A 26,714-nucleotide genomic window follows, 5' to 3' on the forward strand; every position below is an offset into this window, starting at 1 on the left:
CCAAACTACCCAGTACTGTCTGATAGCTGGTACCTCACACATAACAACACTTTTACATCCACCTGTCCACCTCGCCACATATCCTTTGACACTTTGAGATGCTGTATTCATTGGCCTGAGATCTCAGTATGGGGTGCACCTCTTACACTGTTGAGATTTCTGGCCGCAAAATGGGTCACAAACATATCCCGGACGAGCTCCCAAATGTTGTGAACATGAATGAGCCACATGGAGACTGAAGCTAGTAGATGTAAAAAGTCTTCATTCATAATGACAAGCAGGCATTCTCTTGGAGACACTCTCAGTGGAATCTCTCCAAACTCAAAGTGTATTGAGTTTTTATACTCTTACAAACAAAGAAAACAGCAGGTGATTCAATACAATTTCAATAGGTACAGTGCCTTAATTTACTTCAATATTTTGGGTGCAAGCAAATGGTTCTATTGAATTACATACTTACAATGGGAACACATTTTAACTGACAAGATACTTCTGAACATTCAAACCCTTTTGCTGAGACAAAGTAATTCACACGGATGGTCTAAAAGCTTCTGAGGACAGAAAGTCCGACACCCAAAATTAGTGTTGTGAGGACTGACTCTCTGGGTACACAAATATCTCCATTATTGATTGACAAATATGCCGATGATCACATTTGATGTGCTAAGTTTCAAAAGAAGTCTGGTCTTGAACCTTCCTTAACCTTTACCACAATGATGTAGAATAATTTAACTGAAGGTGTCTGGTTCAAAGTAAGCCAATTAACATACCGTCATTGTCTTAAGCTTGGCTAATGCATGCAAGAACATCACATGGTTATATCAGTTCACAAACCAGTAGCCTGTGCTCTGCAGACAGTGTTGCTTGTTTACAAAGGTGACCTGTTAATTTCAAAATTGGTTACTGCTTGTAGTTTACATGTGAATTACTTTTTTTGAAGACTGGTTCTCATTTGTATTAATACCTGCCATCCACATAATTCCTGAAGGATGTCTGATGTCTAACAATCCCTAACAATGCAAATGGCCTTTGGAGAGCTGTGGTTAATGATTACACATTGATGAATCAGAATGCTTTGTTATGATTGCATGCTAACCTGTTTTGATTGAATACTGAAGAGGCAGAGTCTTCAAGTTACATAACAGCAGGAAGTGGCTGTATTACCACTGATTTATTATCACCACTAATTATGAGAGGATAACTGAACTTCTGCACATTGGTGAAATTATTGCATCTCATCTCTAAAATGTGTATAAAAATGACATGCATGGAGAACATATGGACTGCAGTTACAAGTTGGCTCCTCTTCTTTTTGCAGGTGAAAGATAAATCAATCAATCAATCTATCAACATTTCCCTGGCTGACCCTAGTATCGACTCTTGCGAATGATTCTTTGCTCCACTAATTGTTTTTTAAAGATCTGTTAATCTTTTGTCATAATGACCTCGAAAATCCATTGCATCAAAATGTTGCACAAGATGAGTATTGCAGTAGGATGTTAATGGCTGTTTCAGGAGTGGGAACCCACTGCAAACCTCAGAGACATTAGAAATTCAAGTACATTGCACTTTTCTGGAATGAAATTCCACTGTCCAGGACTGACGTTGTGTCTGGGTATCCAGGTGAGGGAGAAAACACATGGTCATGAAAATTGAGGTCTGGGTTGGGCAATTGGAGGAAGGCAAAGGGGATTGAGGCTGGATTGAAGGCCACTAAAGAGGATCAGGACCCTTGGTCAGCAGCTGAGGGACAGAATAATTAGGATTGGGGCTTGGGTTTGGAGGTGGCAATCAGGTAGGTAGATGGATGGTGGGAAGATGGTGGAGATGGTGAAGATCAGTGGAGGCTGCAGGAGATTGGAGGGTTGTAGCCTTGAGGGCTTGGAGGGTATGAGTCTCATTTTGGTGGGGGTTAGGAGTGAGATCAAGGGTTTGGGAAAGAGTTGGTGGTCTGAGCCACACAAGTGTCTGAACAGACAGATGTTGCAAGGAATTATGCTACAGTGGTCCCAATCCAGAGCATTGCCCTCATAAAACATAGTTGTCCCAGAAGTACCCAAGAAATGTCACATTTAGTCCAAATTCACCTGCAATTCCCCAATGTGAAGCACTGCAAGCCGATTCAGACTAAATTGTCCCAAGAGCGATCATCGCTACACAAGGTATGTTTGCACAGAGAATGATGTCACATCATGCATCAACAACAGGGAAACTATGTTAAGTCCACAAGGGTGAATCATTACAGGAAGTGCCTGCCTGAATATCTGGAGAGATGAGCACTGACCCAGAAATGGTCATTACTACATTTCACTCTAGCTGGTCAATTTTCAATCACAGAAGAATTCCTTTTAGGATTGTGTGATTACATTTTTAGTTTGTTTTAAAATGTCTTTTCACCTTCCCACTCAAAGTTCTCTACTTTGGTTTTCAGGGCATAATCAGCCCTATTAGCCCACGTTCCTTGCTGTCGAGAATCAGTTCTGTTTACTGTTAAATGTGTCACACGGTGATATGATTTTTGATGCTAAGCTAAATAAGCTATAACACAAGCTGTTACTCAATAGCCCATTTGAAATACAAGTTAAAATATACCCACTTGGTTCATCCCCTATGCTAATGTCAGTTTGGAGCTAAGATAAGTAGACTGGTTCTTGTGGTGTTAGTCAATGGTCCCAAATCAGCACTTTTAAATTTATTTTAACATAGGAACTATTGCATGTGGGCACGATAAAATCTTGTGTGCCTGGCACCAATTCAAAACACCAACAACTCCAACAGTTTGTCTGCAAAGACAAAAAGGATATGGGTTGTGGTATAAACTTTAGAGGAATTATTTGCGTGAATAGAAATCAGAAACAGCTTAATTTGTATCACTGCTGTTTCACAAGACTGACACAGAACAGCAGTTAAAGTTCCCTTAAAAACCAAAACGTGCAGCTTTATAGCTGTTCTTGGAGGAATTAAAACTGCCAAAGTAGATGATGGAGTGTGTCACTGAACTAAATTCAAAATGCCAAACAATGCAATCTGCATACAGAGCACAGTTATTCCAGCAATGCCATATCAACTGTTTCAGAAACAGAGTTTTGCCAGGGGTGTCACCACCACTGAGTCTCTCCTCAGCTAAATGCTGGAGAAAGTATCCCTGTTTGTATTCACATTCTCCTACTGGGGCATGCCCTCTAGCTAGTAAAAAGAACTGCCAGAATTAAGGTTGGTAGGTTGTTCCTACCTTAAGAGACTGTGATTATTTCTTGTAACATTGCTTTGCACCATACTGCAGTTCAGTTAAAGTCTGACGTCCACAAAAGACAGTTGTATTGACTTAATGATCATTCCATGAACAAATGGGTTAAAGTGATATGAAGCTGATGAAGAACAGTGCCCAAAGGAGGCAAGTTCTTAGCACACAGGGAGCAAGGAAAACCCTCCAAGATTATAGCCAGGTGCTCCTGGAAGGAGATTACCAGAGAGGTTTTTCTCAGAATATGTGCAGACGAGGAATCTCTGCACCTTAACAAAGCTTCCTTCATCCCCGCTCTGACTGCTCTTGTGGGCTGAAGGAAAAGTAGATGAATTCTTCTTCAGGTTTATGTGACCTTCTTCATGTGGCAGTGCACAGCCAGCTGCAAGGTATGGCAGACGTCACTGCCAGTAGTCTAGAATGACCATTAAGTTAGCAAATTAAGAGTGACTATGACCTTGATGTCCTTGAGCAAGGGAGTCAAGGTACACATGAGGTTGTATTTGAGGTTATAAATCTGAGTGAGGAGGAAGAATGCAGGTTGATTGTTAGCCCTTTAAATAGCAGTGGAAACAGGGGTAGTAATCTTGGTTGCCTTGCGAGTAACTAAAGTTTGTCCTTTTTCAAACCAGCATGGTTGAAAAGTTCACTGGAGACAAATTTTGTGTGTTGCGTTACCATTGATGTCACTTGGGGGAGTTTTATGCTGGAACTGAAGATCCTGCCAAGGAGTGATGAGACAATTTCCTGATGGACTTTGAAGATGTTCAGAAATGTGCAAAATTGCTTTATTCTGGGTTAAGCCAATTTTCAACTGCACACAGTGCCCTTTGTTTCAGAGTTGTGTGAACAAATTTCCAGCCCAAGTATTTATAGAATTACATTTTATATAATTTCTTTGTTTTCCACAGGATGATCCATAGAAATCCATGGAGTACTCAGAACAATGTAAATTGGGTCAAATAGAAATGGAATTCTACAAAGCACAAAATCATGTGGTTACAAAATCAAATAAGGATTGAGTTACTAATTGTCCTGTTCCATTTGTGGAGCATTTCGAAGGCACGATCAAGAAGTTAGTCCAGACTGCAGGGAAAATGTCAGCTCCTTTGGGATTTCCATTCATGCTTCCTTGAACACAAGAGTCAAGAAGATGAAGTCAGCCACTAATTACCAGGTAGTCCCACATACTCTGTTACTGGACACCTTGTAGAATTCAGCATGGGAACCAGAATATCCAATATTAAGATACCAGACATCTGAGGAACTCTCTTCAAGGTCAGAGGAGTCACAGCTCACCTGTTCTCCAAGGTTTGTATGGAAGGGAACAGGTAAAAAACAAAACCAATAGAAAAGATCTTTGGTGCTGAAATCTATGTAATTTTTTTAAGATCTCTCATAGATTGTTCGTTTAAATACATGTTTTACAGTTTTTTCAGGTGTTCAGAAGTATTTGATTAGAAGTCGTAAAGTGTTTTAGAGTTTATGATCTATTTTTGAATGCTTTTGTTTTTATCATTTAAATCATTTGCTTTTATATTTTGCCAGCTTTTATATATTTAGAAACTTTTTGGATGTCTCAGAACACTCACAAACATTTGGAGTATTTTAAGTGTTTGACAACCAGACAATTCTGACTAAATCACAGCATGGGTGCTGGCATTATTACATTTGTCTTCATTTATTTATTTCCAAGACCTGGGTGTCAATGACAAGGCCAGCATTTATGGCTCATCCCTAATTTCCTTTGAGAAGGTGGCAGTGTGCCATCTTCTTGAACTGATGCGGCCCTTCAAAAAAAGGGACTTCCACATCACTTAGCATTTAGACTTAGTGACAACGAAAGAATTATTTCCTAATCAGGATGGTGTGTACTTTGGAGGGGAATCATACCCTTGCTGTGCATGTCCTTCTTGTTGGTGGATGTCACTGATTTTGGAGATACTGTTGGAATAGCTTGGGTGAGTAACCACAGTGCATTTGGTAGATGGTGCACACTACAGCTGTTGTGTACTGGCAATGGAGGGAATGAATGGTGGAATGGCTGCCAGTCAGCAGGCTGCTTTGTAATGGACGTGGTCAAGTTTCTTGAGAGTTGCTGGAGCTGCAACACTTGATTCTGTCCTGTAGATTGTGGAAAGGCTTTGGGATGTCAGGAGGTAAGTCACTTGTTGTAGGATACCCAGCTTCTGATCTGTTCTTGCAAACATGGTATTTATTTAGCTAGTCTAGTTGTACTTCTGGTCAGTGGTGACCCCAGGATATTGTTGGTGGGGGATTCGGCAAAGATATTGTTGCTTGCCATTTATCAGCCCATGTCTTCCTGCATATGCTGAAGAATTTTAAATGGTATTGAACATTGTGCTATCAGTGATGAGAGCTGGAGACAAATGGCCCTGGTGAAACCCAAACTGAGCATCATTAAATAGGTTAATGGTGAATACGTGCTGCTTCGTCACATAGTCTGTGATTCTGTGAGACTTTTGATGCTGCTGATCTTGACAAGTGTTTCTAGCATTTTATGTTTTTCCTTCAGTTACCCAGCATTTGTGTTTTTGTTTTGTTTTTCACTGTCGTCAGGCTGCTGCTTGATCACTCTGTGGCACAGATCTACCAAGTTACACACCAGTACCCAGATGCTTTGCAAGTTTGACTGAACTGGGAGTGACTTTTTCTGTGTCCAAATCCAAGCACAGACAGTTTGTCCACTCAGTTTTATCCTTTGTGATTGAAGTAGCTGTGGCACTTCAGTGGGCATTAAAGAGTCAACCATGTAGGGTGGGTCTGGAGTCACATATAGACCAGACTAGGTAAATAAGGCAGATTTCCTCCCATGATGAACACAAGTGTAACAAGTTAATCTTATTTTACATCTTACTGGATATTTATAATGACATGCAAGACCATTTAGCCCATTGAGTCCATGCTGGCTCCCAGGGGAGCAATCCTGTTAGTTCCATCTCCTTTCTCCTTATTTCCTTGTACCCTTGCAAGTTATTCTCTCTCACACATGCTCATTAACTTCCATTTGATTCTTTTTGCCAGTAGGGGTAATTTGCAAGAGCCAACAGACCTACCTACCAGCACATCTTTGCCTTTATGTTCTAGTCCTCTTGAAATGAATGCTAACATTGCATTTGCCTCCTTTACCACTGACTAAACCTGCAAGTTAACCTTAAGGGAATCCTGAACTAGGACTCCCAAGTTACTTTGCCCCTCCAACTTCTGAATTCTCTCCACATTTAGAGAATAGTCTATACCTTTATTCTTCCTACTAAAGTGCATGACCATACACTTCCCCACGCAGTGTACCATCTTCCACTTCTTTGCCCACTCTCACAATTTGTCCAAGTCTTTCTGCAGACGCTCTGGCTCCACGACACCACCTGTTCCTCCATCAATTTTGGTATCGTCTGCAAACTTGGCCACAATACCATCAGTGCCTACATCTAGATCACTAATATATAAAGTGAAAAGTTGCGGTCCCAACACTGACCCCAGTGGTACTCCACTAGTCACCGGCTGCCATCCTTTTTCCTCACTCTCTGACTTCTACCAGTCAGCTAATCTTCTATCTATGCTCATACCTTGCCTCTAACACCATGGATTCTTATCTCGTTTAGCAGCCTCATGTGCGGCACTTTGTCAAAGGCTTTCTGAAAATCCAAGTAAAAAACATCCACTGACTCTCCTTTGTCTAACCTACTTGTTACCTCCTCAAAGAATTCTAACAGATTTGTCGGGCAAGATCTCCCCTTAATGGAACTATGCTGACTTTGTCCTATTTTATCATATACTTCCAAGTACCCTAAAATTTCATCTTTAATTATGGACTCTAAAATCTCACCAACCACTGAGGTCAGGCTAACCAGCTTATCATTTCTTACCTTTGCCTCCCTCCCTTCTTAAACAGGGGTGTCACTTTTGCAATTTTCCAGTCCTCTTGGATCCTACCCAACTCCAGAAATTCTTGAAAGATCACGACTAATGCCTCCACAATCTCTTCAGCTACCTTGTTCAGAACACTGGGGAATAGTCCATCTGGTCCAGGTGATTTATCCACCTTCAGTCCTTTCAGCTTCCTCAGCACCTTCTCGTTAGTAATGGCCACTCTGCCTCAGCCCCCTGACTCTCTTGAATTTCTGACACGTTAACTGGCGTCTTCCACTGTGAATATTGACACAAAATGCTTATTTAGCTCCTCCACCATTTCTCTGTACCCCATTACTATTTTTCCAGCATCATTTTCAAGCAGTTCAATGTCCCCTATTGCCTCTCTCTTACCCTTTTTGTATCTAAAAAAAAACTTTTGGAATCTTGTATGGAACATAGAGCATGGAACAGTACAGCACAGGACAAGCCGTTCGGCACATTATGTCTGCTGAACTAATTAAACCAATTAATCTAATCATTCTTCCCCACACATTGGCCATATCCCTTCCTCCTCTGCATAAGCATGTGCCTATCTAAAAGTATCTTAAATGCTCCTATACTATCTGCCTCTACCACCACCCCTGGCAGTGCATTCCAAGCCTCCATCACTCTCTGTGTAAAAAAAAAACTTGCCTCGCACATCTCCTTTGTACCTTCCCCCTCTCACCTTAAATACATGCCCTCTAGTACCAGATATCTTAATCCTGGGATAAAGATACTGGCTGTCTACTCTATCTATGCCTCGCATAATTTTATAAACTTCTAACATATCTCCCCTCAGCCTCCGCCATTCTAGAGAAAGCAGCTTGTCCAAATTCTCTTCATGGCACATGTCCTCCAAACCAGGCAGCACCCTGGTAAACCTTCCTGCCATCTCTCCAAAGCCTCCACATACTTCCTGTAATGAGGCAACCAGAATTGAATGCAAGACTCCTGATGTGGTGTAACCAGAGTTTTATAAAAATGTAACATAAATTCCTGGCTATTGAACTCAATGCCTTGACTAATGAAGGCAAGCATGCCATACGCCTTCTTTACTACCCTTTCGACCTGTGCAGCCACTTTTAGAGACCCATGTATGTGGACCCCAAGATACCTCTGTTCAAGAATGCTGTTAAGGATCCCGACATTAACTGTGTACTCTTCCTTTATGTTGGATTTCCCAAAGTGCAGCACCTCACATGGATTAAGCTCCATCTGCCACTTCTCCACCAATATCTACAACTGATCTATATCCCACTATATCTTTTGGCAATCTTCTATGCAGCCCACCATGCCACCAATCTTTGTGTTGTCTGCAAACTTACTCACCCACTTTCATCCAAATTATTTATATACATGACAAACAACAGAGGTCCCTGTACAGATCCCTGCGGAACACCACTAGTCACAGACCTCCATCCAGAATAAGACCCATCCACCACTTCCCTCTGTCTTCTATGGGCAAGCCAATTTTGGATCCAATCAGCCAAGTCACTGTGGATCCCATGCATCCAAATTTTCTGGATGTGCCTGTCATGCGAGACCTTGTCAAATGCCTTCCTAAAATCCATGTACACAACATCCACTGCTCTACCTTCATCAACCACCTTCATCATCTCCTTGAAAAACTCAATCAGACTAGTCAGACATGCCGCATACAAAGCCATACTGGCTGTCCCTAATTTGACCATGTTTCTCCAAATGCTCATAAATCCTATCCCTAAGGTTTCCCTCCAGTAGTCTGATGTGAGACTCACCTGTCTATAATTTCCAGGATTATCCGTATTTCCCTTCTTGAACAAAGGAACAAATTTAGCTAACCGCCAGTCCTCTGGCACCATACCTCTGGCTAGCGAAGATATAAGGATCTTGGTCAAGGCTGCAGCCATCTCATCTCTTGCCTCTCTCAATAACCTGAGGTATATCCCATCAGGCCCTGGGGACTCATCCACCTTAATGTTTTTCAAGGGAACTAACATTACCTCTTTCCTAATCTTGAAATGCCTTAGCACCTTAGCATTCTCCACTCTGATCTCACTATCCTCTACATCCTTCTCCTTGGTAAATACCGACGCAAAGTATTCATTTAGGATCTCGCCCACATCCTCCACCTCTAAGCACAAGTTCCCTCCTTTACCCTTGTGTGGTCCTACCCTCTCCCTGGTTATCCTCTTGCTCTTAATGTATGTGTCAGATGCCTTGGGATTCTCTTTAATCCTACTTGCCAAGGACTTTTGATGACCCCTTCTAACCTCTTTTATCTCTTTTACCCCTGGCAAAGACAATGATTTGAATGCGTTAGACAGCACAGTCGGCCTAAACTGCAGATAACAGCCATGAGTGCACCATGTGCAAGTTGGAAGTGGCCCATGAAGCTGTTCCAATGTGTATTCCTCTACCTTCCTTTTTATTACTGGCTAGTTTACCCTCATATTTCATCTTCTCCTTCATAGTCTTTTTAGTTGTCTTCCATTGACTTTTAAAGAGCGCCAATCCTCCAGCTTCCTCCTAATCTTTGCCATAATGTCTGCCTTCTCTTTTGCTTTTATTCTGTCCCTGACATTCCTCATCAGCCATGGTTGCTTCATCCTCCTTGGGGTGATCTTCTGCTGTGAATCACTCCTAGAAGCTCCTGCCATTTCTGCTGCACTGTCTACCCTGCTAGGGTCTCCTTCCAATCAACTCTAGTCAGCTCCTCCCTCATGTCTCTGCAGTTACCTTTATCAACTGTAATACCTTTACATCAGATTTCAACTTCTATCTCTCAAACTGCAGGGTGAATTCTATCATACTATGGTCACTGCCTCCGAAGGTTCCTTCACCTAAAGTTCCTCGATCAAGTCTGCCTCACTGCACAACACCAAATCCAGAATTGCCTGTTCCCTAGTGGGCTCTACCACAAGCTGCTCCAAAAAGCCACCTCGTATTCCGTGGTTTCCTTTCCTTGCTGTCCGCTACCAACCTGATTTTCCAAGTCAACCCGTATATTGAAGTCCCCTGTGATCACTGCAACGTTGCCTTTCTCACATGCCTTTCTATCTCCTGGTGTATTTTGTATCCCTCATCCTGACTACTATTCGGAAGCCTGCACATAACTCCCATCAGGGTCTTTTTACCTTTGTGGTTCCTCAACTTTACCCACAAAGACCCTACATCTTCTGATCCTATATCGCTTCTTGCTATCAACTTAATTTCATTTTTTTTTTACCAACAGGGCCATCCCTTCTATCTCACAATAGTCGGTGTGGACACATTGGAACAGCTTCGTGGACCACTTCCAACTTATAGCTGTGATGTGCAGTCTTGGCAGACTGTGCTGGTTAACTCATTCAAATCATTGCCTTTGCCAGGCTGATGGAAAAAAAGCTACAAATTGCTGTTTTCCAATTTGCAATGTTCTACTGCTCCAACTAAAGTTCTTCTATTGTTGCACTTTGTGGCTTTTTGGGTATAACTGCTCTGTGATGCTGTTTGATGCAGCTCTGATTTTGAACATTACATAACATCTGCAATGGAAAAAGTGTATTTTCTCATTCAAGCAGGGGTGGTTTTTCTTTTATTTCTATCACATACACAAAAGTCCGCCTCTGATAGTAGGGTATCTATTAGAGTCATAGAGTCATGCAGCATGGAAACAGGCTCTTCAGTCCTATTCATCCATGCTGATCAAGATCGCCATCTAAGCTAGTCCCATTTCCCCGTGTTTGACTCCTATCCCTCTAAACCTTTCCTCTATTCATGTACCTGTCTAAAGGTCTTTTGAATGTTGCTATTGTTCTGCCTCAAACACTTCCTCTGGCAACTCATTCCATAAATGCACCGTCCTCTGTGTGAAAAAGTGGCCCTTCAGGTCTCTTTTAACTCTTTCCCCACTCACCTTCAACCTATGCCCTCTAGTTTTTGATTCCCTTTCCCTGCAAAAAAGACTATGTGCCCTATCTCTGCATGCACCTTAATAGGGCCACCCTTTAGTCTCCTGTGCTCCAAGGAATAAAGTCCTAGCCTGCCCAACCTCTCGCTATAATTCAGGCCTTCAAGTCCTGGCAACATTCTCACAAATCTTCTTTGCACTCTTTCCAGCTTATTGAGCGAGATATGAGCAATCTATTGCTCATTTTATATTTCTATCAGTGTTCCTGTAGGGCCATCTTGATAATGCATCCACTGTAATGTCCCGTCTGGATGCTCAATTGATCTGTACAAACAGTATGCAAGACAAGTTTTTCACTGTACCTCGGTACAAGTGACAATAATAAACCGATACCAATATTCAATGCCAAAATCAAATTGGGGCAGAAGCGCGTGCCACCTCTGCATTCTTGAGGACACTATTGTGGAAGCTGTGGAAAGTAGTCCATGCACGGCATCGGAAGGTTTGTGGTTGGTAACCAATATGAATGGTTTACTTGACAGGAATGGGTGGAAACTTATGAGTGGTGCTACTGCTTCCTTTCCTCTCTGGGTCTTCTCACTCCTTGTTAGTGTAGCTTTTCACAGACATTATCCATAATATGACTTATCATTGCCCAATTCCATGCAAGTTTCAGTGCATGGGCAGTAGGTAATGTAGCTCCCAGGAGGGATTTGGTACTGTCACTTCTTTAACAGGGGCCCTACACCCTTTGATGTTCCTTTCCCATCACATGGGTCATTGCTCTGCAACAGGTAATGCAGCGATATTGTTCCAATATCCCTGGTGCTCTGGGTGGCTGTGATCTGTAGACTTAACATTTTAAAATTCTCTCTTCTGCCAGCTTATCTGTTTCAATATTATATAAGCCTCTTCTCTTGACAATGTTCCCCTTACACTGAGACCATATCTGACTGACATTATTCTGGCTTGCCACCAGGGGTCTAGTTTTATAGAGGCCATGAGTCCCTCCTTTTTGCAGTTGAAGCATTTTTGCTGCTCGAAACTGGCATATCCAGCAGTAGCTTTTCTCATCTATCTCATTTTTCCAGTAAGTTTAGGCTTAATGTCAGAGCTCCTGCCTTTACTGCAGCTATACAACCACACACCGCATTAACACTAACGTTTTCTGCCAGCAATCATTTTTAGAAGCCACCTCCACTGATGTGACGATCTTACATACATTTGAAAGGTCAAATTTTGTATGTTCAATAAATGGATTGAATTTGCTCTTCTGTTTTTGTAATGCAGAGTCCATTTATTCAGACACCAAAATTATCATGTTGAGATAAATTCTTTAACACCACTATATAGCTACTGAAGACTTTGCCCAAATTTGGGTTTCCAATTCTGACCTTTGTGGCTTTCTACAATTCCAAAGGGTGCTGCATCTCTTTGACCTCACTAAATGAAACATTTCACATGTAGTCTGATGCCAGTAGGTCTACTGAAGATATATATATATATATATATATATGTGTGTGTGTGTGTGTGTGTGTGTGTGTGTGTGTGTGTGTGTGTGTGTGTGTGTGTGTGCGTGTGTGTGTGCGTGTGTGTGTGTGTGTGTGTGTGTGTGTGCGTGCAAATGGCCCTATTTCTGGCAATAGGATTGCATTCTGACATACTTGCATGGCTTCATTTCGAATGGCCTCCATTTCACCATCAATTTTGATAATATTTTTTGCTATGAGAAACATCTCCATCAATTTTAGGTAAGAATTACCTTGGACTCCAATGTTTCTGGTGTAGCCAGATTACAACTGCACTGTCATGTTGGACAGTTCCCACTTTAACGCTTGCAAGACTTAACCCAATCTTCCTGTGCCCAAGTCAACGCTCAAGTCCCCATCAATTCCAGTCTGCAGTAACATGCAGATTAGTACGTGGGAAACAGAAGACTCTAAAATATGCATATAGTTTATTCAAGGATCTTTGTGCATATATGCACAATGTTACACACACAATCAAACACATCATAAATGATATTACACTTATTTACACTTAGTTACATATTCTACAGATTTCTTATACTTTAATATTCTGCTTAAGATATTTGGAAAAATATTGTTAAACATGGATATGTTGGAGTTTTATGTTTTTATTTGTTCTATCAATGCAATGTTGAGATAGTTGATGCACCCAGAAATTAAGATTAGTAGAGAAATTTGAACATTTTAGGATACTCATTGGTAGCCTAAATAGATTGCCCAGCATGGATTAAATTCTCACATCTTAACCCTACCCGTTGTCATCAGTATTTCACAAAAGAATAGAGCTATCTTAAATAGCAAATTGAAATAGAACATTTCAAACGATTAGAATGATTGAAATCGTGAAGATGTAGACTGCAGGTTATCACACTGAGCTCATTTAATCAAAGATGCTCTGATGGGAAGATTGCTAGGCTGGCACTGTGGAAAGATGAGGTCAAGTGAGCTAAAGGACTTTCATTATTGGTTCAATTCTTGCAATGAACAAAAAATGTTATGGGTGCTTTTGAATAAATTGAAATTCCTGACCATTTTTAATTGGAGAGGGTAGTGCTGACACTTAATTGCTCACAGTGTCCCAAGAAATACCAGCAGTTCTGCATGGAGCTGCAAGAATTTCTCTCTACTAAGGTCAAGATATGCATATACTGTATGTAAGTCCTGAAGTTCCTGTCATTTTAGAGCCAATAGAAAGATACAGTACAGAAGCAGGCACTTCTGTTCACTGGGTTCACACTGGGGATACGAGACTCCAGATGCTGGAATCTGGAGCAACACACAAAGTGCTGGAGGAACTCAGGCAGCATCTGGCTACATCTGTGGAGGGAAATGAACAATTGACATTTCGGGTGAGTGTAGGAAGAACTGTAAGATCAGAAGGAAAGAGAAGAGGGGAAGCAGTTTATCAGAAGTTGGAAAATTCAATGTTCTTGCCATCGGATTGTACACTACCCGGGAGTAATACAAATGTTCCTCTAGTCCACCGAGTTCCTCCAGCATCTTGTGCATTGCACCAGATTCACACTGAGCATCAAGCACTCATTTTTGCAATAATCCTATCCTAATCCCATTTAATTCTCCCCACATTCCCACCAATTTCCTCCAAATTCTTACAATTCATCTGGACACCAGGGGCACTTCACAGGAGCAAACCCACGGAGTCACAGGGAGAATGTATAAACTCCACACAGACAGCGCCAGAGGTCAGGATCGAACCTGGTTTGCTGGAGATGGGAGGCAGCAGCTCTACTACTTGCACCACCATCCCACTATGTATGCTGAGGAATGTGCCTGCTGAACCTATTCCAAGTTAGACCTTGTACAGGAGTAATCATGCTATTGATTTCACTGGAAAAGAACAGCTGTTTTAGACAAAACACATTTTAAATAATTTAGTGTTGAAATGTTTTCAATTGTATTTAAGGATTTTTTTGAGTTTAATTTATTTTATTAAATAGTTTAAGAGATTTTTAATGTGTTTTGATTGCTCATGAATGTCAGAGGCATTCACCACTAAGGGCCATGGTTTCACCAGCTGCTGAAGTTTTATCAGCATATCAGCAGGTGTGGCTTGTTCTGGCCATACCACGTGAATGCAATGAGGTCTGAAACACTTGGCTCTGTACAAAGCCTCACCAGTGAGGTTTGAACTGGCTTTTTTGAGAAAGGTAAAAGGCCATGTGGGGCTTGTTGCTGCCTGGAAATTTGGGGCCAAAATGTAAATATTCTTTGGTCTGGCATGCTGTATACCAACTGCTACCAAGTATTCTCGCAACACATCATTGACAATATATTTTAGTATACTCGCATTTACCAACATTGTACTCCATCTGCCAGACCACTGCCCACTCACTTAACCTATCTATATCTCTCTGTAGACTCTCTGCATCCTCTGCTACATCTATTTCTTGGTTTATTGCCTGTACCACTGTAATGTTATTATTCGGTGGCCTATAGACAACTCCTACCAGTTATTTTTTTCCCTCTACCATTCCTAAGGGCAGGCACAGTAGTGTAGCGGTTAGCGTAATGCTATTACAGCACTAGAGACTTGGGTTCACTTCTGGCACCGTCTGTAAGGAGTTTGTATGTTCTCCCCATGACTGTGTGGGTTTCCTCCAGGTGCTCTGGTTTCCTCCCACATTCCAAAGACATACGGGTTAGGACCACTCTACGCAAAAGATGCACTGTGTGTTTCGATGGACATGTGACTAATAAGGATGTCTTGTCTTGTCTTGTACACTGACTGAACTCCTGATCACAACCGCACCCCCACTTCACCAAATAAAACTCCATGGCAACCCACAAGCTCCCACCAAGCTCAGACAGACTTTCTCAGCACAAATCTATCCTTTTAAAATATTGCATAACCTTGTGCCTTGCTACTGAGATGCAAAAAATTGACTAAATCAACAAAGAATATACCTCAATATTGATGTATGCATGTACTTATTTTAAAGTCACAAAAGTAGTGCTTCAAAACCTACATAGGTACAAGATATTCAGCAGGACATTGCCTGGGACAGAATATTTCCCAGGCAATATCCTGTTCTATGAGGAGAGACTTGAAAAGCTGGATTTGTTTCCCTTGGAGTAGACATAAAAAATTATTCGTGGCGATGATGGGATAGATATAGAGAAACCTTTTATCTTAGCAAAGATGGTTGTAACCAGAGGACATAGTTTTAAGGTAAGGGGTAGGACATTTAAAGGGTTTTGTGGAAGAACTTTTTCACTCAAAGAATAGTTAAAACCTGGAATGCACTGATTGAGGTGGTGGTGGAGGCAGGTACCCTCACAACATTTAAGTATTTAGATGAGCACCTGAGACACCGAGGCATAGAATACTATGGGCCGAGTGCTGGAAAATAGGATTAGTACAGGTACTTGATGGCCAGCACAGATAAATTGGGCTGAACAGCCTGTTGATGTGCCGTATGATTTTGTGACCATAACAAGTACCAATGTAAAACTCATTTATTTTCTCACTTTCTCAGTTCCGACAAAGGGTCTTTTACCTGAAATGTTAACTTTGTTTCTCATTCCACAACTGTTGCTCAAACTGCTGAGTGTCTCCAGCATTTTATGTTTTCATTGCCCTAAGTACCTACTGTTTGATGATCACATCAAAGGAGCAAGGATATAGGTAAGTATTTGACTTAGCTTACATGATTTCCAGTTTGGCCCTGCACTAGTAATACCATCTTGAATCATGAGTGCTCAACAACAGGTGCCCCTGGATAGTATGATCCAAGTTCCCCAGTAATGCTCCAAAGGTAGCACTACAAGGGGGATGACATCAGCCACGCACCCTGTTGTAGCAATCATGTCAAGGTCGCAAACGTGACTTACACCACAAAAAGCCTAGTCAAACGATGCAAAATGATTACATGGAAAAAATAATTTTCAATTGCATAACAATAGAAGAAAGAATGTTATACAATCGAATTTTCAGGCAAATGTACCTTTTGAAGTTTTTCTGCTTTGAAGACATTGCCGTATTCAGGTTGGTGTGTTCCCAGGCTAAATTAACCTGGCTGTTGATTGCAAAAGACAGATATACTTCTCAAATGCACCTTATTACGAATAATTGCATGTCTCCCAATGTCTTTCTTTTATTAGAGTCATCACATCATGTCATATTGTCCGATAGCATAATTCAGAGACTAACAACAATCCTTTGCAATATAGACCAAATATTCAAGTGTACTCCTTCAACTTTTCTAAAGACAAGCTCAGTTAATATCAGATGAGATTAACTTTACTTCAACTCAAGAGGTCCATTATTCTACATCAGGTGAAACTGGTGTTATCAAAGTTGCTAAGTTCAAACAATACAATGTAATGATGCAAAGAGCCCATATATGTTCTCCTCTTGTTTCCAAGTTCTTGCAACACTGTACTGCCTAACTCATTGTGTTACGCTAACTCCAGTGTCAGACTTTAGTAGAACTGCCAACCTGCGTAGGAGAACTGTAAATCAATCTGACTATCTAATCTAGTGCAACAGTCAAGATGGTGGAACAGTGAAACACAAACAGAACAGTAAAAACATAAGCAGCATCATTCATTTGACCAGCTTGCCCTCAATTCCTTCGCAGCACAAAAGCAAGTATGTTATTGTTTGTCAAAATGTTGAAGAACATTATTGTTTCTGTGAAGAAAATTGAAACAGCATTCTGCAATACTCTTAACCTAAAGTGAAACATGGTGATTTCACCTCAACTTGGGAACAATACCATCAGACGTATGGCAATGGGCATCAGGTAAAGGCAACCTCAATCAATCACAAATAGATTGAAAGAAACTCGTCAGAACAGTCTGTAGTTGTGTGATTTCCATTTGTTTTCCATCCTTTCATATTACAAAGTTCATTATTGCTGAAACTGAAACATTACCAATCATTTTAAAAGAGCTGGAGGCTTATTTTGCTTTTTTGTGATATCTTTGTACAAATTTGTGGTATCAGGTATGGCTCGGTTACCAGCAACTCCGAGGGATTGCTCACTGCAGACATGCCTTCTTCATTTCATGGCCAATAGGGTAATGCATTTCATGATGAGGTTTATTAATGACAATAGCTAGCTTCTGAATAATAAGGTGATGAGGTTTTAGTTCAACTCAAAATAAGCATTGTTACATTAAATTTTGTATGTCTTTTGGTAATTTAAACTTTATCATTTCTATTTAGGACTCTTCTAAGGATTCTAACTTCTGAGAAAAGTTAGTAAAAATGCCAGTGATTAGGTAGGGAAAGGAACAGTTTTTTTGCTTTCACATAACCTGTGCACCAAGTCATGACCACACAGTCAAATTTAAAGGCAAATTCACACCAAAGCAGGGTGGCCAAAATTGAACATAATACTTCAAGTGTGGCTTCACCAGCATCTTGTACAACTGCAACATAACCTCTCAACTTATATACTCAATGCCCTGACTGATGAAGGCCAGTGTGCCAAAAGCCTTCTTCACTACCCTGAAAGTGAAAATATAACCGCACAAAAAAACTTCCCCGATACCCAAGCAAAGTGAGAAATTATCCATCTATCATTTTTTAAAGTTTTCTGAAGGACACATACTGTCTTTAACATAGTAAAATATCCTAAAATGATTCACTGATGAAAGCTAAAGAAGGTCAAGCTAAAGAAGGAGGTATCAGGAAGGGTGATGAAAAGTTTGTTCAGCATTGGCATTTATGTGCAGCTACAACAGAAGCAGAGGGAGAACAAGTGTCACATGGCTGATCATGGGGAGCACCAGGAGTTACTGGCCAAGGACATAGTCATCAATGATGGGGCGAACAAAGAGAGAGTGGCAGAGTTCTTTCCCAAAGGTAACAGCTCCTTGGTTCAGGCAACACCAGAACTATTTCGCATTGGACGATATTTGACTACTGCAGGATACAACTTTAAGCCTTTAATCCATCCTTATAGTCATCCATATCCGATTAAAAGGAACAACTCAGCATAACAGAAAAAATATCCTTCTTTGTGTTCCTGTCACTGTTTAATACAAATGGAAACATAATAATCAAAGAAATGCAAAATAAAAAGATGTGTGAGAAAGTTAATTGCCAGTAAATATTATGCTCAAAAATTTCATTAGAACTTTTTACAAGGAGTAGTCACAGCAAATTGTGCAGGAGTTAATCTGCAAACGTGCATTAAAAAGATACACACTGCAGAATCCTTGGTAATCATATTGATGCCTGACACAAAAGCTGCTTCATGCCAGATGATATCTGATCTTTCAAGAGCTCACAAGATGCCAATTAGGATGCAGAATGCAACAGATCCAGGCTTTTTAGCTGAATAACTGATCAGCAAAAAATGTAATAGCATTCCAGTGGATTAGACTCCTTATGTAACTTATTATAAATATGCATTAGTCCAAGCCTTACCTGCCATCCCTGTCCCAGTCATACACTTCTACCTTGATCGTTCTGTAAAGAAAAGAAAGCAGTGAATGAATGCTCGATATCAAACCAGAGATAAGATCATTATTCAAGTTGATTACCTAGTACAGTTAATATTCTTCATAGAATTCTGAAAAAAGGAGCTGTCTGTGTTCTGTGATTAGGATTTCTTTTCACAGCCACTAAAATTGTGAGCATTACGTTGCATGAATCAGATCTTGTGGAATTGTTAGAGCCCAATTAGGAAAGAAGTGTGCTCCAGTGATAAGTGTAAAATCCTTTGAGAACTCTAAACTGGTTGAGTACAGTTCAAGGACTGCCAAGTTATGGGGATATCTTGATCATCTGAAGTCAAATATGATTTTACATACAAGAAAATGCAGAGTGTGGTCAGGTTAATCTTTAGCATTTGGGTTTCAATTAGTTGGAAAACCAGCTTTAAATCAGACATTGAACAAATGGGGAAAAAAAATCTTCAAAGTACACTTATAAGAGGGAAGCTGGAATAAAGAGACGAGATTGTTTGTGCACGTATCTTTGAAGGTGGGAAGACAATTTCACCATGCAGTTAATAATGCCAATGGTTTCTGAGCTCCATATACAGATGTAGAGAGTACAATATTCAGCAAGTTATGATAACACACCAGTCTTATAATAATGTGTCCAGTTTTAGACATCACACTTCAGGAGGATGTAAAGGATATGGATGAGAATTATGGAGGAATTACTTACTTGGATTGTCTATAGAAACAGAAGGTCTGAGCAAAAAAGTGTAAAGTGAGACTTAATAAGGACATTTGGCACCATGAAGTGTTTAGAGAGATGAAATAAATATCTGAAGGGTCAATAACCACAGACTTCAGCTGACTGACATAAGAAACAGACACAATATGAAGGAAAACTTTGATGGGCAGAATCTGAGTGCATTGGCTGAGAGGATTATTTAATTGCAGCTTTGAAAAGGGAGCAGGTTAAAAGGTCAAAGAATAAGATTATAATAAGTGCCGAGAATCAATTGGTCCTGAGACACTGGAGAAAGAATGGCAGAAGCTTCAGGTGTGTCCAAGGTTTCTGCTGACCTTCAAATGTATTTATGGAAAGTGATCAGAAGAATGTCAGTAAAGTTTCCTCTATCATGTTCAAAACCTTTTAAAACATGGACAGAAGCTCCGAGAAAAACAGGTCAAACAAGTTGGAAGTATAGTTTTAGAGTCATAGAGTTGAGTATTGAAATAGGCCTTTTGGCCCACCATGTGCATGCTGACCATCATGTCGATATATACTAATCCCACTGCCTGCATTCATTCAATTTTCTTCAATGCCTCACTCATTCAAGTGCCTGTCCAGATGTCTCTTAAATGTTGTTACTGATCCTGCCTCCACCAATTCCTCTGGCATTCCAGGTAACAACTACCCTTTGTGTGAAAACTTGCCCCTCAGATCCTATCTAAACTTCCTCCCTCTCACCTGAAACCTATACCCTCTAGTTTTAAACAGCCATCACATGGTTAACAGACACTGGCTATCTACCCTATCTCGTATTGGTATTGGTTTATTATTGTCACTTGCACCGAGGTACAGTGAAAAACTTGTACAGATCAATTCATTACACAGTGCATTGAGCCAGTACAGAGTGCATTGAGGTAGTACAGAGTAAAAACAATAACAGAATACAGAGTAAAGTGTCACAGCTACAGGGAAGTGCATTGCAGGTTGACAATAAGGTACAAGGTCAAACAAGATAGATTGTGAGGTCAAGAGTCCATCTCATTGTATAAGGGAACTGTTCAATAGTCTTATCACTGTGGGATAAAAGCTGTCCTTGAGCCTGGTGGTATGCGCCCTCAGGTTCCTGTATCTTCTGCCTGATGGGAGAGCAGAGAAGAGAGAATGACCCAGGTGGGTGGGGTCTTTGATTATGCTAGCTGCTTCACCAAGGCAGCGAGAGGTATAGACAGAGTCCATGGAGGGGAGGCTGGTTTCTGTGATGTGCTGGGCTGTGTCCACAACTCTCTGCAGTTTCTTGTAGTCCTGGGCAGAGCAGTTGCCATACCAAGCCAGGATCTCATATCTGTGATATCACAGCTGAAATCTGTGCCTCATATAATTTTACATACCTCTATCATATTTCAGCTTTCTTTATTCCTGGGAAAACAGACTCAGCCTATCCAATCTTGCTTATCCTTGTTGCTCTTCTTGAATAAAGGTACCCCATTGGCTGTCCTCTGGTCTTCCAGTACCTCACCTGTAATTAACTCTGCCAGGACCCTGGCAATTTCTTCCCTTGCTTCCCATAACATCCCCATCAGGACACGCTTGTTTATCCACCTTTATGCATTTCAGAACCTCCAACACCTCCTGCTTTGTAATGTTGATATGCTCAAGGATATCCCTCCTCTGAACTCACTAGCTTCCATGTCCTTCTCCACAGTAAATACAGACAAGAAGTACTCATTTAAGACCTCACCCATTTCCCATGGCTCCACACAAGGATTACTACACTATTCCTTAAAGTTACCCTTTTGACCTTAATGTACTTACAGAATCTTTTAGTATTCTTCATTATCTTAACTGCCAGGGATATCTCATGGCCTCTTTTTGCCTGCATAATTTATTTCTTAAGCGTACTCCTACATCCTTTGCACTCTTCTAGGGACTCACTTGAAAGCCTTCAAATGGACAAAATTAGCGGCAGTGCATCAAGATTAATTTGACTGGGATAGTTTCAGGGGAGGGCCTGATTCTAGCATGATTATTAAATTTGTGGAAATAATTGCAGATTCTGGGTATAATGGGCACTTAAAATCCACAATCTTTTCGTTGGTTTAAAAACAGCCCAACCTTGCTGATTCTCCAGGCTGGTTATTTTTAAGGGGAATGTACAAGGACAGAGGTTCGCCTGATGGAATGCATTTGTAAGAAAATTGAAAAATAAATGGAAAGATGTATGTGTGACAATAAATTATGGAGCAACATTTTTACTTCCATTCAATTATTTCTGAGCATCTGGGCTGTCAATCACGTCTAAAGAAAAAGCATGCAGTAACAATGGAAATTTGTTCTTTCCGCATGACTGGCATTTTCACTATTCAGAGAACAGAAAATAATCATGAATCAAAAATTATAATTTAGGTATGCAAAATGACATTTAATATCTGTAGTGATCTGTTTTATTCCAGAAAAAAACATAGTTCATAAACTAAAGAGACTAAAAAACTATGTAAAACCATTTCCTGGCTGAAACCCCATGCTCATGTATGGATGAGCTACATAATCTTGTTTTTGATGACTGTGCCTGCAGCTACCATGGCCTGAATTCTGGACCTACCTTATTTTTTAAAGTCCCGTCCCCTCACCTTTCTAAACTTTGATAAAACTTTGGACCTACACTCTTAATATTCACCTTCTTTGAATTCTTTTGTTGTTCATTGTTACAACTCTGTGAAGTGTTGCAGTATTATTTTCCACACTGTAGTTGAAACACTGAATTGTAGGAGAATGGACCAACCAATTTTCACACAGCAAGGGCTCCAATAGAAAATGAGGCAAATTGGCTAGGAAATAGAAGGATAAATTGTAGCCAGATCACTAGAATTTCTTACTCATTTGTGAACAGAATGATAGTATCCTTACGTCCACTTAAACAGACAGGCAAGGCTTCAGCTCAAATGGTGCCTGAACAATTCCCCAATGTTACACTAAAATATCTACTTCCTTAAAGAATTGTTGCTGGTGTCAGGGAGGAATCAGAACTTTATGTTTCTTTCAAGAATCTCCTGTTCATCAAGCAATGTAGTTGTACAGAGATGTCGAGAGCCATGCCACACAATCTTTTGTTTAACTGTAGATGTGAGAGCTACCAAACTAACCAGTATTATCAGTCTGATGCATTGAGCATCTATGGTTCACACATAATGGAGACTACAGCTGATGCTGAAAGGACGCCAAGAACAGTTGAGTGCATTGGCAATGTTGCCCGCCATATACAGTGCCAATACTATGTGCAGGTTGTTGACTGAGGTAGCTATAGCGCAAGATGTCTTTGTTGAAGACTATCCGCTGACCAACAAGTCAAGAATTCTATTTCTCATGGCTGTTACCATACAGCCCAGTCGGTCTGTAGATGGGGCTTGCTGGGTTCTTAACATGCTATCTCATACTTTTAACACAGGCATGAAATTCCCTAAGGGTCTGCAACAATAAGTTAAAAATGATTTGCCAAAGTATTTGGCTGAGTGGCAGTTCACCTGCAGGTTCTTGACCAGAAGTTCATCCTGATCGTCAGTGCTAAATACTCTACTTGGTCACATCAGCACATTGTACTCTGCCACCAACATATTCCTTTGAAATCTTTTAAGAATCTGCAATTGTACAGAACTCTTGCAGAAGTTCACATGTGGAACATACTCAAGGTATAAATTATATAAGCAAATGTAATTTATAAAATACAATTTTAAAAAAATTAAGTCTGTCTCATCTATCTCAAAGGTAGATAGCACACCTCAAATGTAAACATATCACAAGCCTGCAGCTTAATACTTTAAAGCATTTAAAATCTTAGTAGATTTTGAAAATTTGTTATTCATTACTAATTAATTTATACTGAAAAATTCCATGGCTCCAAGCCATTATCACAGTAATTATGTGAAACTAGCAGTGACAATACATTTGTGCTTAACCATGTTCATTATGGTGTTCTCAAATAATGATGCATGTGTATCAGTGTGCACCTCTTCGAGGTTATGTCAAAACAGATTTTCTTTTTTGATGTACTTATGGAAAATAAAATCCCGTCATTTATCCCTATCAACATCAGTGCACATATAAATTATATTCACGTTGTTTGCTTGCTTTGTATAAATTGACTCCTGTTTCCTACATTACAGTGATGAACACTGAGGAAAGATCTTCACCAACTGTAAAGTGTATTGAGAAGTTCTGGGGTTCTGAAAGGCAGCAATGTCATGTATCTTTTTAAGTATGGAACATCCTTTTCTCTGTGTATCTACTGTATGTGTATATACTTACTGTGATTTGATTGAACAGGAGAGTCATACAGTGTGCCTGCCTCCCAACAGTGTAACAGTTTCAAAGACTTTCAGTTTGAAACAGTTTAGAAACTTGTAAATAAACCCTTACCTTTTTTGGCTATGCATTCATAAAGGCATATAAGTTCAAGTCTTCCTTTTTTGAAAGAAACACGCAGGACTGAATGGATAACCTCAATTTTCAAAGGAAAGAGCTATTCAGCACACACATTCAATTATCCTGGTAGCATTGGAGATAACATCAAGCTACGGTACTCATGCTGGAGATCCATTAGGTAAACATTCTAGCCCAGAAGGCTTTCTATTTACAACAAATGGATTTGGACAACTCCTAGAAAAAAAAATCAGAGCAAGGCTGTAGTTTCCCTACACATCAGGCTATTTTAATCCTGCTTGTTCAAAGAGACCGAGGTGAGTGAGTCAAATGATGACCACTTGCATCTCAATGCATTCCCAATGTACTCCCATCTGCTGCACAGTGATTAGATTCAAGAAAGTCAGCCAAGCCTCACAACGTCAGAATTGCATACTAGGTCTGATGGTCTTCAGCTGCTTCATCAATGATCTTCTTTCTGTCTCATGGTCAGACTTGGGAATGTTTGTTCAGTTCCCATTGCAATTCCTCAACAAGTAAACAGCCCATGCAGTAGGGCTGAGATAAAATTTATATATGGGCTGATAAGTGGCAAGTAATATTTACTCATAAACAATTACTATCTCCAATAGAAGAAAGTCTATCCACTTAACATTATTCAATGCATTACCATCAACATGCTGGGGCTTATCATTGACCAGAAACTCAGCTAGATTAGCCATATAAATACCAAGTCTACAAGAGGTTGGGAATACTGTAGTGAGTGACATCACAAAGCTTTTTCATCATCCACAAGGTACAAGTCATGAGCACAATGGAATTCTCCACTGGCCTGGACAAGTGCAGTTCCAAGAACACTGACAATGGCTAACACCATCTCGGCTAGCACAAGGCAATTGAAGCTACCTTATGAATTATGGGGTCCCAACTGGTATTCACAAGAAGAAGCAGAATATAAAAAATACAATTTATCAAACTTAGTTTTGCAACCTTGAACCTGTGTGGACTGATCAGGGGCAGCTGTACAGTAGGAAGTACTGCCCAACTTTTCCCTGAGATTCCTGTGAATACTCTGCACAATTCTCAAATCAAGTACAGGGTATCCATCTCTTTCATTAAGCAATCCTTTATTGTTGGCAGCTTGAGGCGGTGAGGAGCTGCCACAGGTGTTTTTGTTTTGTTTTAGACACTTCGAGGGATTTATTTTGAAGGGTCTGGGTTTGCTGGCTGGCAGCCTGTAAAGATTCTGGTAGCCCAGAGCTCCCTGGGCGATATGCTGAGGACTCACTATTGAAGATTGATGGTTGGCTTGGTGCTGCCTACTCAAAAAACAGCTTGTGTACTTCCACTCCCTCAAGCCCTTGCTGAAATTGCTGTGCCTTCTGCCTTGTTTAACGAGTGTTCCTCACTCTGTAACATGCAATTCAAATCTTACAGATTAACCAGTTGCCTTTTCCTTTCAACTTTGGGAAAGTTCAGCAACCGTGAACACTGAAAGTGTATGAACACCAGAAAAGTAAAGTGATTTGACAGTTAACCATCAAAAAAAGACATACTAACATTGGAGGCATGCTTACCAGGTTCATTCCTGGGATGAGAGGGTTGTTCCAGCAAGAGAGATTAAATAGCCTGGGCTTGTATTCCTTGGAGTTTAGAAGAATAAGAGATAACCTTATTCAAAGATCTTAAGGGGACTTGACAGGGTAGATATTAGGATGTTTTCACTAGCAGGAGAGCCTTGAACAAGACGACATAACTACAAGGGTCTAGTCATTTAAAATTGAGGTATGTAGAAATTTTTCTTGTAGAGGATGGTGAATCTCTGGAATTCTCTGTCCTGGCGGGTGATGGTTTGATCACTACCAAGTATTTAAAGTTGAGGTGGATAAATATTTGATAGGTTGAGGAATTGAGGGGTATGGAGGAATGGTACAGAAGAGGAGTTGAGGCCAGCAAAGAGCAGCCTTGATCATTTTGAATGGTGGGACAGCCTTGAAGGGCCTGATGGCCTATTCCTGTTCCTATTTTCTTGTGAAAAACTCAAACAGCAATCCACAGAATTATATTAATGAGCATGAATTTGTTAAATGTAGGTTATGCCCATTGAACCTGACCTTAGCAAAGGAAAGAGTAATGTACAAGGTAATGTCAATGGATATTATTTATGGAGCCTTCAAAAGGCATTTGATGAAATCCCTCTTTGGAGACTGTTAGCTAAAAGCTAAGGTTCATAGAAATGAAGGCAAACTATTGAACTGGATAGGAAACTGGTAGAAAAGTGGAAGATAGATATTGGGGATAATGGCAGGCACTCAAGTTTTCAGAATGTAACGTAGTGTCCCACAAGGATTTCTGTTGCATCAGGAACTAACTAGGTCTTAAATGATGGGAAGGAAAGTCTCATGTATCCACATTTGCCAATAACCCAAATATGGGTGGCATGGTAAGCAGTGTTGGTGGAAGCATTAGATTACAAAGAGATATTAATGCATTGAATGAATGGCAAAACTGTAGCAAAAGGATTTCAACAAGGCTATTTGTGGATTATGCATTTTGGACCAACAACAACATGAACAGAATACTTTCTAAATGGTGAAA

The 26,714-nt window shown here is 40.4% G+C and overlaps 1 protein-coding gene across 2 annotated transcripts in view; it reads right to left on the reverse strand.

Moving 5' to 3' along the window:
• LOC127580786 (copine-8-like) overlaps positions 1–26,714 on the reverse strand; it is a 440,180-nt gene that overhangs the window by 169,960 nt on the left and 243,506 nt on the right. For both annotated transcript variants that reach the window (XM_052034666.1, XM_052034665.1), the window contains exon 10: positions 18,960–19,001. In XM_052034666.1, the coding sequence (XP_051890626.1) occupies positions 18,960–19,001 (42 nt within the window). The remainder of the gene's footprint in view (positions 1–18,959; positions 19,002–26,714) is intronic.

The sequence above is a fragment of the Pristis pectinata genome, chromosome 20, assembly GCF_009764475.1.
Source record: "Pristis pectinata isolate sPriPec2 chromosome 20, sPriPec2.1.pri, whole genome shotgun sequence".
Taxonomy (NCBI): Eukaryota; Metazoa; Chordata; class Chondrichthyes; order Rhinopristiformes; family Pristidae; genus Pristis; species Pristis pectinata.